The 15,145-nt window shown below is 40.5% G+C and overlaps 1 protein-coding gene across 1 annotated transcript in view; it reads left to right on the top strand.

Moving 5' to 3' along the window:
- Window positions 1-15,145, top strand: part of MYOM1 (myomesin 1) — a 244,358-nt gene that overhangs the window by 118,464 nt on the left and 110,749 nt on the right. Inside the window, exons 13-17 of the mRNA XM_006891423.1 lie at window positions 4,180-4,363; window positions 5,641-5,815; window positions 8,489-8,610; window positions 10,109-10,399; window positions 11,384-11,580. Coding sequence (XP_006891485.1) covers window positions 4,180-4,363; window positions 5,641-5,815; window positions 8,489-8,610; window positions 10,109-10,399; window positions 11,384-11,580 — 969 coding nt within the window. The remainder of the gene's footprint in view (window positions 1-4,179; window positions 4,364-5,640; window positions 5,816-8,488; window positions 8,611-10,108; window positions 10,400-11,383; window positions 11,581-15,145) is intronic.

Raw genomic sequence — 15,145 nt, 5'->3', positions numbered from 1 at the left:
GCCGTGGCACCAGGGATGTAATTTCTGATGTCAGATGGATACTGGCTGAAAGTAAAGAATATCAGAATAATGTCTATTTGTGCATTATTGACTATACAAAGGTATTTGACAGGGTGGATCATGACAAGTTATGGCTAACATTGAGAAGAATGGGAATCTCAGAGTACTTAATTGTGTTCATGCAAAACCTATAGCTAGACCAAGAGTCTGTTGTGTGGGCCAAGAAAGGGAACAGTACATGGTTTAAAATTAAAAGGGAATACGTCAGGTTGTATTCTCTTTCCATACCTATTCAGTCTATATGTTGAGCAAATTAATCAAGAAGCTGTACTTTATAAAGAAGAATGAAGCATCAAGAACAGAGGAAGACTCATCAATAACCTATATTATGCAGATGGCACAACCTTGCTTGCTGAAAGTGAGGAAGATCCACAATCAACACCCTTGGTATTAGCAGTCAGGATATCAGGAGACATATTGCACTAGTAAAGTCTATAGTCAGGAACATCTCAAAAATTATTGAGGAGCGGTGATGTAAATTTGAAGACTAAAGTGCGTCTGATTCAGTCCTTGATCTTTCTGATCTCTTCTGGTGCATCTGAGAGCTGGACAATGAGTAAGGATGACAGAAGGAGAATTTTGAGCCTTTGAGCTGTGGTGTTGGAGAAGAGCACTGAACATCCATGGACTGCCCAAAGAACAAAGAAATATGTCTTGGAGAAAGTATAGTCAGAGTGCTCCATGGAGACAAAGATGAAAAAACTTTGCCTCACATAGTTTGTGTATGTTGCTAGTAGAGGCTATTCTTTTGGAGAGGGACATCATGCTTGATGAAGGAAATGAGAGGAAGACTCTCAACTAGGTGGACTGACACAGTGACTGCCTCAATGGGCTCTAGTGTGTAGGAAGTATGAGGATGGCACAGGAAAGGACAGGGTTCATATCTGTTGTTTATAGAGTCACTCTATGGGTCTTTCTCAACTCGATGGCACCTGACAACAACAACAACATATAATTTAAAAACTGAAGTAGAAGAGCACTGATTTTATCTTATGAGAATAAAAACTCCCTTGTTAGCCATTAAGTATGGACCATTTTGGAACAATGAAATGCAACAAAATTGTGTGCTTTTTAATTTTTTTAATTTTTTAATTATTATTATTATTATTAATTTCAATGAACATCTACAGATATTTTGGAATTCCATTCATTCATTGTTGTACTTTTCTCTCCACCCCCACCCACCCTACCCCCAGTTCGCTCCTCTCCTTGAAAAGCAAAAGACAAACTGTGCTTTTTAATTTTTAAATAAAATCTGACACTTCTCATCTCTGACAGTTACTGCAGAATAGGTGTGTGTAAGCTTTCACATCCTAGGTAACAGCATTAAAATGCCATTATGACTTTTTCATTATTTTAAATAATAAGCCCTTGAGGAAATTATACTACAGCTAAAAATACTAGGTCTGTAGTTCCCATTATTCTTTATTTTTCCTTGACGTGAATACACAACTCATGTCTTTGAAGCACATTCCTCTTTTCTTTCTTGTTGTAACAACAACAGTTATAGTATTCCATCAAGTTGAAAACAACTCACAGCTGATTCCTCAGCAGATTTTTAGAGGTAGTAAATTGCATGGGAGGAGACTGCCCATCTTTCTCTTGCAGAGCAACTGATGGATTCGAACTGAGTGTCTTTGGACTGTCAACACAACTCCTTGTCACTAAGCCACCAGAGCTCATTTCTTTCTTATCCATAGCAAATTGGTACCAATAAATGCATCATTTCTTCAATGTCTGATATAGATACCTTCTGAAAAAGTGGTTTTGCCAAAAAGAATTTATAATTACATTAATTCCCCTGTATTCTAGATCTCATACTTAGTTAAAATATAACCTAAGCAGCATCTTTGGCTTTTTTTTTTTTAATAAAAGGCAATAAAAGTAAATTTTCACTTCCTGGTGTGTTTGATGCACAGCCTCTCTGAATCACTTTGAAACACTCCCTAGGAAAGCGTTGTTAAACAACTTCCTTGACAGTAATTACCCCCTTTCCTATAATAATAACACAGCAGCAACCTACCACGGAGGCATTTTCTTCAAATGAGTCAGTTGTGGCTTCTGTTGAACACATCCTCCAGTTGCATAAACAAATTTCTCCATAAAAGCCTATAACTTCCCTAGACCATATTACATATGTGATTAAATGTTCTTCCACCAACACCTCAGCACCCCTCAGAGAATGGAAACCAAACCAAATGAACTGCTAACCTTGCCTCATGGCGGCCCCACTTATGTCAGAGGAGCCCTGTGCTCTCTTCTCAATGGCCAAGTTTTGAGAAGTAGATAACCAGGCCTTTATATCAAGAGATTCAAACTTCCGACTTTTGGGTTAGCAGTCAAATGTGCTAATGGCTTGTAGCGACTCCTAGAAGGGAATGCTGTTGTTGTTTTTGTTGTTATGTTCCACAGCAGGAAGCATTCATGACTGAGTAGGGGGAGGTTTGTCTTGGACCCAGGGCACACGCCGAACCCCCTGATGTGGCTGATACCTACACTGAGCAGCTGTCCAGGTGTCAGGTTGGCCTCCTGAGCCGAGTCCAAAGAATTCCGATGAGCTGTTTCTATTTATGATCACACTCACATGGGAAATGCTTCACTTGTTCTTATCTGTGGAATTTCCATACCCACAATGCTGTGGAACATGATGAGGCTTTTGCTTCACACAGCACTTCTCCCCACAGTTTAACTGGATTGCCATCAGCTTGGTGCTCAGCTGCAGGTCGACCACCAGGTAGGGCATGTCAGCGCTTAGCAAACTTACTCTAAGCCAGAAAAGTGGATGTCTTGGTTTCCCGAGCTCCAGCTTTTTGTTGTTGTTGCAGATATGTGCCATTAAGTCGGAGCTGACTCAGCTGACTCTCCAGCGAATTTCCAGATGTTGTAAACCCCACAAGAGGAGATTGTCCATCTTTCTCCTGCACAGCAGCTGGTGGATTCAAATTACCTGCCTCTAGGTTCGCAGTGCAGCTTTTTACCAGCTATGTCACCACAGTTCCCTGCGCTTCCCTTCAGATCTCTTCTATCTTGAGCTCTTTCAGAATCAGGACTTCATCACTTCCCAGCCCTCCTTTCTTTGAGAGGAAATGTAAATAGCTACTATTTACCACATCTCAGTCACTGTCTTACCACTCTAACATTATAACAACTTATTTTATCTGTCCAACCACAATCAAATGGATTGAGAAATTGTGGTACATTCACACGATGGAATACTATACAGCATACAGGAGCAACGATTTTGAAAATTACTACCTGACTTGGGAGGAACTGGAGAGCATTATGCTAAATGAACTAACTCAGTCCCATAAGGACAAATACTGCATGAGACCATTATTGTAGAAATAGAAAGGTAATTAATAAAACTTGTATGAGGATCCAAGGTGGGGGGAGTAGGAGCAGAGGGGGTAGGATGGGCAGGGGGTTAATCATAGGGCTGCACAATTTGATGGGTGGAGGGAGGGGTGGGTAAAGGAAATGGGAAAGATCTGGTGTGGAAAAACAATATATCTGAATTTGTCAGTAAACCAGTGTTATATGAAAATTTCTTTCAAAAAAACCAACAAAGCAGTTTATTTATCAAACAGTATAAAGGCATATTTAATGTCGACAATCCCATGAAATCATCAGAAAGAAACCCTGGTGGCACAGTGGTTAATTAAAAGGTCAAAGGTCAGTGATTCAAATCCACTACTCTCTGCAGGAGAAAGAGGAGGCAGTCTGCTCCTAAAGGTCCCCCAGCCCACTGCTGTGGAGTCAATTCCAGCTCACAGCGCCTTCCATCAGATCTTGAGGCTGTACATCCTTACAGGAGCTGCTGGTGGAGTCGAAATGCTGACCTGCCCTTTTGGTTAGCAGTGCAATGTGTAACACACTATGTTGCCAGGGCTCCATTGCATAAAGATGGCAGCTTTAGTAACCTTGTCCAGGGCAGCTGTGAGTTAGCATCAACTTGGTGATGGTTTGACATCTGACTCTTCATCTGCCATTTTGCACTTAGTAGCTCCCAGGCTAGTCAGCAGGGTGTTGACAAACGCAGACTCTGGGCAGCCCGATCTGTACCCGCACAGTGTCCCAGGCAGCCTTGCTGTCTCCTCACCGGCTGTCCCTCTTATGCAGTGTGAAGCAGAGACGCAAAACTGGCAGCGGGTGAACACCGAGCTGCCTGTGAAGTCCCCTCGCTTTGCCCTGTTCGATCTGGCAGAAGGGAAATCCTACAGCTTCCGCGTTCGCTGTGCTAATTCTGCTGGAGTTGGGGAGCCCTCGGAGGCGACAGAGGTGACTGTGGTAGGGGACAAGCTTGGTAAGTGTAGGCTAAGTTAAGCGACTGTCGACTTATCTCACTTCAAGAGAAATTGAAAACAACTTACTGTTTCTGTATCTGTATACATATACATACACAAGTACATGTATGCATTTATGTGTATATTTGTATACATATACACATTTGTTGTTAGATGCCGTTGAGTCGAGTACAACCCTATGAACAACATATTTGAACCCTGTCCTATCCTGTGCCATGCTCACACTTTCTGACACATTAGAGCCCATTGTGGCAGTCTCTGTGTCAATCCACATGGTAGAGGGTCTTCCTCTCCTTGGTCTACCCTCCACTGTTCATGCATCATGTCCCTCTCCAAGGAATAGCCCCTCCTAGCAACATGCCCAAAGTATGTGAGGTGAAACCTCATCATTCCTGCCTCCAAAGAGCTCTCTGGCTGCATCCTCTCCAAGACATTATCTGTTCTTTGGCCATCCATGGGATGTTCAGTGCTCTTCTCCAAACACCACAGCTCAAAGGCATCAATTCTTCTATCATCCCTGTTCATTGTCCAGCTCTCAGATACACAGCAAGTGATCGGAAAGATCATGGCCTGAAATACATACATATACACATATATGTATGTATCTCTGTGTAATACAGATACATGCATATGTATGTATGAATATGTACATACATATACACATGTGTGTGTGAATCTCCCTCTCATTGTCGTCAAGTAGGAAATGACTCAGAACTGACCCTCCAGTAATTTCTCAGGCTACAAATTATATGAGGAGATTGTCCATCTTTCTCCTTTGGAGTAGCCTGTGGATTCAAACTGCCAGAGATGCTAGGCCTTTAAGCTAGTAGTAAAACAACTTCCTATAGACTACCCCACCAGAGCTCTCTATATAGATTTATTACATGTATATAGATTTACATATATTATGTATAGATATAGAAGTAAAAATGGTGACAATCTTCTTTTAAATTATACATTTAAATTGAATATTTTACTAGACTCATTAAATAACAATTTTTTTAGAAATAAATTTCTCTAAGGGTTGGTTATACAATGATAGTTTTTCTTATAGTTAGTGGGTTAATGAGTATTTGGTTTACCATTATAAACTAAAACATTTCTTTTGTATATTTTCTGCTTTATCAGATGTATTCTAGAATGACAGACATGATTACTTATATAATGTGTACGTGTGTGTGTGTGTGTGTGTGTGTGTGTGTGTGTGTGTGTGTGAGATAAGAGTGGATTTTTTGAAACCTCCCTGGGTTTGACCACTGTCTTCCTCTCTTTCTAGACATCCCCAAGCCCCCTGGCAGCATCATACCCAGCAGGAACACAGACACCTCGGTGGTCGTGACTTGGGAGGAGTCCAAGGATGCGAAAGAGCTGGTGGGGTACTACATCGAGTCCAGTGTTGTGGGCTCTGGCACGTGGAAGCCCTGTAACAACAACCCGGTCAAGGGCTCACGGTAATAGCTGGGGACCTGGAGGAGTAAAGAGCAGGGGTCACAGAGGGATGGAAAGCAAAGTGGTGCAGACAGATGATGGTCCCACAGAGGCTGTCAATGGTGACTCTAAACTGAACATGTCTGCATGTAATGCATTTTCATTTTTTCTCACATATAAAAAAATTATCCTTTATTGGTTCATGAGGATTTAAATGAATCTCAGAACTATGCTTGATAGTTCACATAAATGTCTAAAGATCCTGACAATAAACTATAAATTTGAAGGCAACACCTACAGCATTTAAACAACCACCAAAAAATCACCACCATTTGCTTGTAAAGTATCTAGAAACAAACAAACAAAAACCCCCAAGTAGCAGGGAGAGGCCCTGGGCAGCATCTGTTCTCTCCAGAGCTGGAGGGTACTGTAGTTACCTCCTTTAGACAAGATTAGGAAATCACCTGCTCAAGGCCCAGTGCTGCACTTGGAGGGCAAGAAGTGAGGAAATGTGAGGTTCGCGTGGTTGCGGGGGCCTGACACCCAGAATACTTGGGACATTTCTGACACAATATGCCCACCCTGTCTACAAAGCCAGTTTACTCCAGTCAATCCGTCAGGCATGCTGTGTGCTTACTTCTGACGTTGGCTAGCACTTGACACACGGGACTAACTGCGGTTCAGTTTACGGGGCCCTTTGTCCACATACCCAGCTCCTGAGGCCCAGAATCTGCATTTTCAAAAAAGTCTACATGTCATGTTAAATATTTAGAAATACACACTGTCTGCTATGCAGTAAGTTTATTTGAAATATCTTTTTTAAATTTTATTAATTTTAATGAACATTTACAGAGATTTTGGGTTACCATTCACTCATTGTTGCACTATTTTCTCTACCCTCCTCCCCAGTTCGTTCCTCTTTCCCCCCCCCTTGAAAGTCTGTTTTAATTGTCCAATTGTCACAGTGCTTGTCAAAGCCAGATCTGATTAATCTCCTTTGTCAGTGTGTCCTTTGCCATTCCCTATCACTCCTCCCTGAGAGAGACTTCACCCTGATTCATAAGGAAAAGGGGACGGCGTGTTCTTTTAGCTACTTCATGCTGAAAAGGGACACTGTGGGTTCCAGGGTGAAGATTTTCTCTCACTACTCTAAAGGGCCCCTTTGGCAATAGGAAGCACATAGTCTATTGTGGAGATTGATTTTGGAATTTAGTCTTGATTCCCTCCTCCCCTTTATATTACTTTCCTGTTTTTACCCCTCTATTCTGATTATGTTATTAGGAGAGGAAACTCTATAAACTCAGAGAAATGGTAGTTATAGAAAGGCCTCAAGTCTTTTGTTTATGGAATTGCTATGAGTCATGCATGACTTGATGATAATCAACAACAACAACAACATGAAACCTATACCTAGATCAAGAAGCTGTTATACACATAGAGGAAGAGAATATACAATGGATTAAAATCAAGGAAGATGTGCATTTACACTATCCTTTCCCCAAGTGTATTCAGTCTGTAGGCTGAACAAATCATTCAAGAAGTTAGACTATCTGAAGAAACATGTGGCATCAGAATAGGAAGAGATTGGGGAAGCAGCAGAATGCTCCCAGACGGGTGTTTTTGGGTGGTGAGAGCCAGTGAGAATGCTTGATTATGGAGGAAAGCGGGATGATGGAGCTCATGGAGTTTGAACCTTGCCTTGGTTCTTAAATTCGGCTGGGCAAGTACCACCTTTGTTTTCTATTTCTGTTTGTTGAGTTCTGGTTTCATTGCTTTCTATTCAATCTATTTCAATCCCCAGCACGGTCCTGTTCCCTGAGATGCTCAGTAAATAGTTACTGAGCTAAGCTGACCCAAAGGACTGGCCTTAGTCATGCTACTGTATTAAATATGTGATCGTGTTAAAGGTAATTGAGTCATCAGACATTTCCTTTTATTTTAGTCCTTGGTGAAGAGTAAAACGTCACAGTGAGTCATGTAATAACTGTATTTTTAAAGCATGAGTAAAAAGAAAGATTATTTTATGTGTGAGGTTGTCCATGGACTCACTGTTCATTATTGGATCCTCTAAGTGATAGATCTGAATTTCCTTTTTTGCCATATTTTAAGTCTCTAGTATCCATTTTTGGGCAGATGGAGAGATGGTGCCTAGCTGTCTGTGGCATGCAGCGAACAAATGCCATTTAGCCATGACACAGGTCTGAAATAGCCATGAGTAGTGTTATTAATACTCTCAAAACCCCTCAGTACTCAAACCCATTGCCATTTAATTGGAACTAACTTACAGCTGACTCTCCAGTGGGTTTTCTGAGGCTGTCAATTCCACAGGAGGAGATTGCCCATCTTCCTCCTTCAGAGCGATTATGGATTCGGGCCGCCAGAGACACCACCTTTGGATTGACAGGGTGATTCCTTATAAATTACACCACCATAGTTTCCCCAGTTCTTATTTATGAAATGTGAGCTTATTAAAATCATGGTGAATTTTTACAAGGCAGGTATTAAAGTCCCCATTTCATAGAGCAAACAGAAGCTCAAAAAAGTTCAGGGACATATTTAAGGTCAAACCAGGTTTCTTTATTCCTGAACAGGAGTCTGAAAGATTACCTTAGCTCCCTCCTTGCCAAAAACACTTACATCACCTGGACCTCTTTACAGTTCTCTCAGGACATTCATGAAAATGTCTTTCTTTCTAGATTTACTTGTCATGGGTTAGTGACTGGTCAGAGTTACGTTTTCCGAGTCAGAGCCGTTAATGCAGCTGGACTCAGTGACTATTCACAGGACTCAGAAGCTATAGAAGTGAAGGCTGCTATTGGTAAGTTTCTTACCATTTTGCATGGCGAAAATTACTTTCTCTAAGTTACCAGAAAGGTATCCTCCCTCCAGAAATCGTTTAATGCTGCTAGTGTTGTGTGACGGCTCCGTGCTCAGCAGTCAGTGCCTGGGCCCAGGTGACGCTAACCTCCTATAGCTGTCATTTTCAGACCATCATCACCGTCCAGTCTCTGTAGCCTTTCATCTTCACAAGTTCAAGTTCATCAGACATTTCCCATGAGCACTTGTGTGCAACTCCATTCTAACTCCATGCTCGTCCTGGGAATGTGAGGAAACACCTGATACCATAAAGCAGTAGATCATACGTAACACATGTCGTTGCATCTAAAAAGTCATTTCATCTGCGACAGAGCATGCTTGTTTGCACTAACAGCACATTAACAGTAAACTGTGAGAGTCATACACAGCACGTGCAGTTGACTAACCGTGTGCTTCATCTCTGCTTGCAAAGCAGTCATCAGAATAAAGCCAGTAACAAAGCAATTCTACGTATGTGCAAGCCGTACCTCTCAGTCTTGGAGGAAGTATGCAAAGGGGCCCAGAGAGTTCAGAACAATAAAAGTGAAACACCAGATAGAATACTGCATACTTAAAAAGAAAAATATTTAATATTATTTCCATTACTTTAGCTGGCATTCAGTATGTCTTTTTTAGCATTCTTTTTAAAACGAAGGCAGCCCAGATGGAACAAATGGTTTGCAATGGCTGTTAACCTAAAGGTGTCCTACTGGGTAAGTCCACTAGCTGCTCTGAAGGAAATAGATGTGCAATCTCCTCTCATGCAACAGCCTCTGAAAACCTGTTAGAGGGTCAGCTATGAGTCAGCTTCAACTCGATGGATTATAACATTAACTTAAGGGGTAGTAGTTTTCATTTATCTAGCAGCTCTGCAGAAGAAAGGCCTGCCAATTTGTTTCTATGTTATTTCAGTTTTTAGAACAACCCTATAGAGTATTACCATGAGTTGGAATTGCCTCATGATATTTTGGGGGGAAAGGATAATAAGATGGATAATAGTGACCTTGTTTCTTTGAGATTGGGAGGTACAGGCCATTACTGTTGCTATAGTGTATGTAAATCTGTTATAAAATCAAGATCACTTATATGATGTCTTTTGTGTACCTTTGGTCCCTTTTTCTCCCCATTCTGTTGAATAATGGAGTTTGTATCTTTTACAAAATGTCTGAAATTTGCTTTTTCTTGTAAATACTAAAAAAAACCCTATTTCTGCCGATCCAAGTGGTTCCTGTTCTGTGTTTCTGTTCTTTTTCCTCAAACTGGAGAAGCTGAAATGTTTGTTGATGTAAATAATTAAAAATGTATTATTTCCTTATTTCTCATGAATCTGGGTGGTTGTTCTGAACCCAGCATTGTTTGTGCTGTATTTTCTGTCCTAATGTTCTTCTCTTTGTCTTCTTAAGAGCACTTCCTGCTATCTCCAGGCTCAAAGTGTTTTTGTTGTTATCTGGCAATTGTAGGGGCAGCAGTGTCCCAAGATGCGAGGCCTGAGCTGAGTGACACGCCCGGTGGACTAACTGACATCCAGGGGGGCATGCATGAAGCCCCCCAGCCCACCTCTAAGAAAGATGCTTTGCTTGGTAGCAAACTTAACAAATGTGCACCGCCCAGTAGCTCTCACGAACTGGGCAAAACGGAAGTGAGTAAAGTAAGTGACACAGTTCAGGAAGAGGTTCCCCCATCACCACCACAGAAAGCAGCTCCCAAGGGGAAAAGTAAGTCTGACCCACTGAAAAAGAAGAAGGATCTAGGTGAGCGCTGGATGAACAACACATTTCATCTGTCTCCATCACTGTCTTCACCTCTCATTGTCCACCTCACATTCTTCCATCCGTGTCCACCACAATCGCCGCCCAATTTTGACTCTGTGTGTCTTCTAATGTGTCATAACTGACTTTTACATATCCTTTACTTATCCTTTATCCTGTCCATATTTCAACTTGATGGCAGTGGAGGCTTTTAAAGTAACTTGGTTGCAGAGTCCTTGAACTCATTTTGATGAGCGAACTAGCGAGTAGAGCAGGACAGACTTGGTCACAGGCCAAGTGAAGTGTTTTGAAATATTTGTGTTCAGTGCATGCAAAAAAAAAAAAAAATAATCAGCAAGGAAATAATATTTTAACAGGATAGTAACTAGTTCTGGATTTATCCTCAGGTTTTAAAATTCTCTTTCATTTGATTCAAATCAATAAAACTAATTTTATCTCTGAGTTGCCATTTAAAGCTTAATGAAATATCATAAGCATGGAAGGACAATCTCCTCCCATGCGATTTACCGTCTCTGAAAATGCACTGCAAAGCCAGCTACGAGTCGGTTCTGACTCAACGGTACACAACAACATATCTATAGTTTAGGCTAGATAGTCTATATTCCCAGAATAGATTTAACACTTTTTTGTCAGTAAGATAAGAATTGACTAATTAGAATATTTGATACTTGTCCCTCGTATACCAGATTCATTTTTAGGATATTTTATAACTTTGCTGTTCATATTTCAACACTAGTTCTTCTCTATGAGCATATTATTTTTAGAATAGTATTTCCAGCATATATTTTCATTGAATTGATTTTATTTTCTCATATACCGCATTGAACGCCAAGTTACTGATCAGTTTCTCATTTTAGGGTTTTTTTCAAAAGATTTTTTCATGAGTGGCACCAGTTCAGCCAGTTTAAAAATGTATAGAATCCTAAGTGTGTTTCTGCCTGCTCACAAGCTATTCGTATTGCACAGCGGTGCCGTCTCCACCCTATGATATCACCTGTCTTGAAAGTTTGCGTGATTCAATGGTCCTCGGATGGAAGCAACCTGATAAAACGGGAGGGGTTGACGTCACTGGCTATTATGTGAACTATCGAGAGGTGATTGGTGGAACTCCAGGAAAATGGAGAGAAGCCAACATCAAAGCTGTCAGTGAGCAGGCATACAAGGTAAGGTGACATTTCCTAGAGCAGATTGCCCTGTGACTTGATCATGAGTGCGCATGTGAGTGTATATGAGTATATGGATACACACTCAGTACCTTGCATTTTATTCATTTTGTTTCCTTATCTTCAAAAGTCAGATCTTTGTGAATAAATATGTCAAGTTTGACTAAACAGATACACATGAGTCCAATTTCCTGATTTATCTACACGAATCTACGCTAATTTCTTAGAATATTTAATATGACAGGCATACTTACTATATTGATTAATGTTCATGTTAAAATGTCAAATATCTGTAAGCACTGTGCAAGTGACTTCAAATGAGTAGATTTTTTAAATTTAAATTTATTATTAATTTCAGTAAAAATTTACAGGGACTTGGGATTTCCATTCATTCGTTGTTGCACTTTTCTCCCCTCCCAACCCTCCCCCCTAGTATACTACCCTCTTGGAAAAGTAAAAGAAAAATTCTTTCATTGTTTTACAAAACCTCCCCCCAGCTCCACTCCACCATGTAGCCTTTGCTTTAGACTCCTGTCAAAAATACCTAATCACATATCCCTTTTAAACAGTTTTCTTCCTCATCTGTTTCAATGCAATATACATTATTGAACCCATCTTTCTCAGTCTCTCCCCAACCCCAAAGTCAGTCCTGTTTTACAACAGTGGCACCATGCAGTATTTGTCCTTTTGTGACTGAGATATTTCACTCAGCATAATATCCTCCAGGGTCACCCATTTTGAATAGCATTGCATGAGTTCCTTGTTTTTCAATGCAGCATAGTATTCCATTGTGTGAATATACCACAGCTTCTCTATCCATTCGTTTGTTGATGGGCACTTAGGTTGTTTCCAGCTCCTTGCTATTGTGGACAAAGCCGCAATGGACATGGGTGTGCATATATCTGCTTGGATGTCAGTTATGGTCTTTTTGGGCTATATTTCCAGTAGTGGAGTTGCTGGGTCAAATGGTATCTCTATTTGTAACTTTTTGAGAAAGCGCCATACCGCCTTCCACAGTGGTTGCACCATTTTACACTCCCACCAACAGTGAATCAGGGTTCCAGTTTCTCCACAACCTCACCAGCATTTGTTGCTTGCTGTTCTGTTAAATTTTGCTATTCTGACTGGGGTGAGATGATATCTTATAGTTGTTTAAATTTGCATCTCTCTTAGAGCTAGGGATTTTGAACATTTCTTCATGTGCTTGTTAGCCATCTGAATGTCTTCTTCAGTGAAGTGTCTGTTCATATCCTGTGCCCATTTTTCTATTGGATTATTTACCTTTATCTTGTTGTGGTGCTCAAGTATTTTATAAATTCTGGATATAAGCCTCTTATCTGATATGTCATTATCAGATACTTTTTCCCATTCAATGGCTTCCCTTTGAACCCTGTTGGAGAAGTTTTTAGATATGTGTAGGGATTTGATTCTTAGAAGATCCCATTCATCTACTTTATCTTTTTCTGGTTGCGGGTTTTTCAGGATACTTGGAAGACTATTTATGTTGTGGATTAGGACTTCTAGCGTTGTTCCTAGCTTTTCATTAATGAAATTTATAGTCCTTGGTTTTAGTCCTAGGTCCATGATCCATCTTGAATTAATTTTTATATATGGAGTCACTTGTGGATCTTGCTTGAGTCTTCTGCAGATAGTTTTCCAATTTTGCCAAAAGCATTTGTTAAAAAGGCTGTTGTTTCCCCACTTAACTGATTTAATCTCCTTGTCAAAAATCAGTTGACCATAGATAGATGGGTTGATCTCTGGATTCTCAATTCGATTCCATTGATCTATGTGTCTGTCATTGTACCAGTACCATGCTGTCTTTACCACGGCAGTGTAGTAGGATTTGAAATCAGGGAGTGAGATGCCTCCTACCTTTCTTCTATTTTTTAAGGAGTGCTTTGCTTATTTGGAGCTTCTTTCCATTCCAAACGAAACTGGAGTTTGCCTTTCCATCTCATTGAAGAATGGGATTGGTATTTGTATTGGGACTGCATTAAACGTGTAAATTGCCTTTGGTAGTATTGCCATTTTCACAATATTGAGTCTGCCTATCCATGAGCAAGGGATATTCTTTCTTTCACTTTTCAAGGTCTCTTTTTGTTTCTTGTAGTAATGTCTTGTAATTTTCTTTGAATAGATCCTTTGTGCTTCTGGTTAAATTTATTCCCAAGTATTTAATCTTGTGATTAGCTATTGTGAAGGGTATTGTTTTTCTTAGTTCTGGCTCTGTATTTGCTTTGTCACTGTAGAGAAATCCAACTGATTTTTGTATGTTGATCTTGTATCCTGCCACTTTGCTAAATTGGTCCACTGTGTCCAATGGTTTTAAATGAGTAGAAATTTTTAACATTCAACGTTTAAATCACAGAGGGTAAAGGATCTCAAGCTTGGTAGATAGACCTCAGTCCCCACCAGGGATGAAGCAGCCCTCTTTATGGTGGCTCTGAAGGACACAACGGATGATCCATGTGTGTTTACCTCAAGTTTCTCTTGTATACATGGACCGTCTGGACCACCTCCACTCACCTGAACATCTCACTGTTATCGTAGCAATAGCTCCCTTCCATTGGGTATCCACAGCTATTAAATACCTCAAATTTCCACCACCTACTAACTCAGTCTCATAAAGACAAATTGTATAAAAATTGTTAAAAAACTGTTGAAGACCATTATTATTGTAGAACGAGTATGAGAATCCAGGGAGGGGGAGCTTCAACATAAGGTCACACAATTTGATGAGTGGAGGGAGGAATGGGTAAAGGAAAGGGAAAAGATCCTGTGTGAAAAACAATGTCTATTAACTTTATGAACTTTGTAAGTAAACCTGTATAAAATAAAAAAATTGAACTAATAAACACAGAAACAAACAAGCAAAAAAAAAAAATTTCCACCTCCCGTTGCTCACAGAATCCCCTGCCCTGTGGTCAGGGGAGTGGTGCTTTTCCTAACTCACTACCACAATTATTTAATTTCACATTAGAAAATGTGTAAGATATCACAAACATACTAATTAAAACTCTCACTGTTGATGAGTTGGAACCAATTTATAGCTGACCCTCCAGTGGATTTTCCAAGGCTGAAAATCTTGCAGGAGGAAATTGTCCATCTTTCTCTCTCAGAGCAGTTGGTTTATTAAAATTGGTGGAGAGACAATGTCTTTGAGTTAGCACTGCAACTCCCTATGTACTGTGTGCCAGCGCTCTGTATACATACTCATGCTTTTAGGTGCCGTGGAATTGAGTATAACCCATAGGGACCCTATGAGCAACAGATCCTGTGCCATCCTCACAAGCCCTGACACACTTGAGCCCATTGCTGCAGTCACTGTGTCAAGCCACCTGTGTTGAGCGTCTTCCTCTTTCTTGCCGATGCTCCACCATGTCCAAGTATGATGTCCCTCTCTGAGGAATAGCCTCTCCTAGCAACATGCCAAAGCATGTGAGACAAAGCTTTTATCGTCTTTGCCTCCATACTGATAGTGCACAAAAATCTTTTTCCAATTTATCCAGCAAGTATCAGACAGACCAGCAAGTTGAAGAACAAATTCAAACCTCGAGTTGCT

This window comes from Elephantulus edwardii, unplaced genomic scaffold, assembly GCF_000299155.1.
Source record: "Elephantulus edwardii isolate Elephantulus edwardi_28Jun2011 unplaced genomic scaffold, EleEdw1.0 scaffold00097, whole genome shotgun sequence".
NCBI lineage: Eukaryota > Metazoa > Chordata > Mammalia > Macroscelidea > Macroscelididae > Elephantulus > Elephantulus edwardii.
The sequence above is the reverse complement of the archived record's forward strand: the minus strand, read 5'-3'. Positions and strand labels throughout refer to the sequence as shown.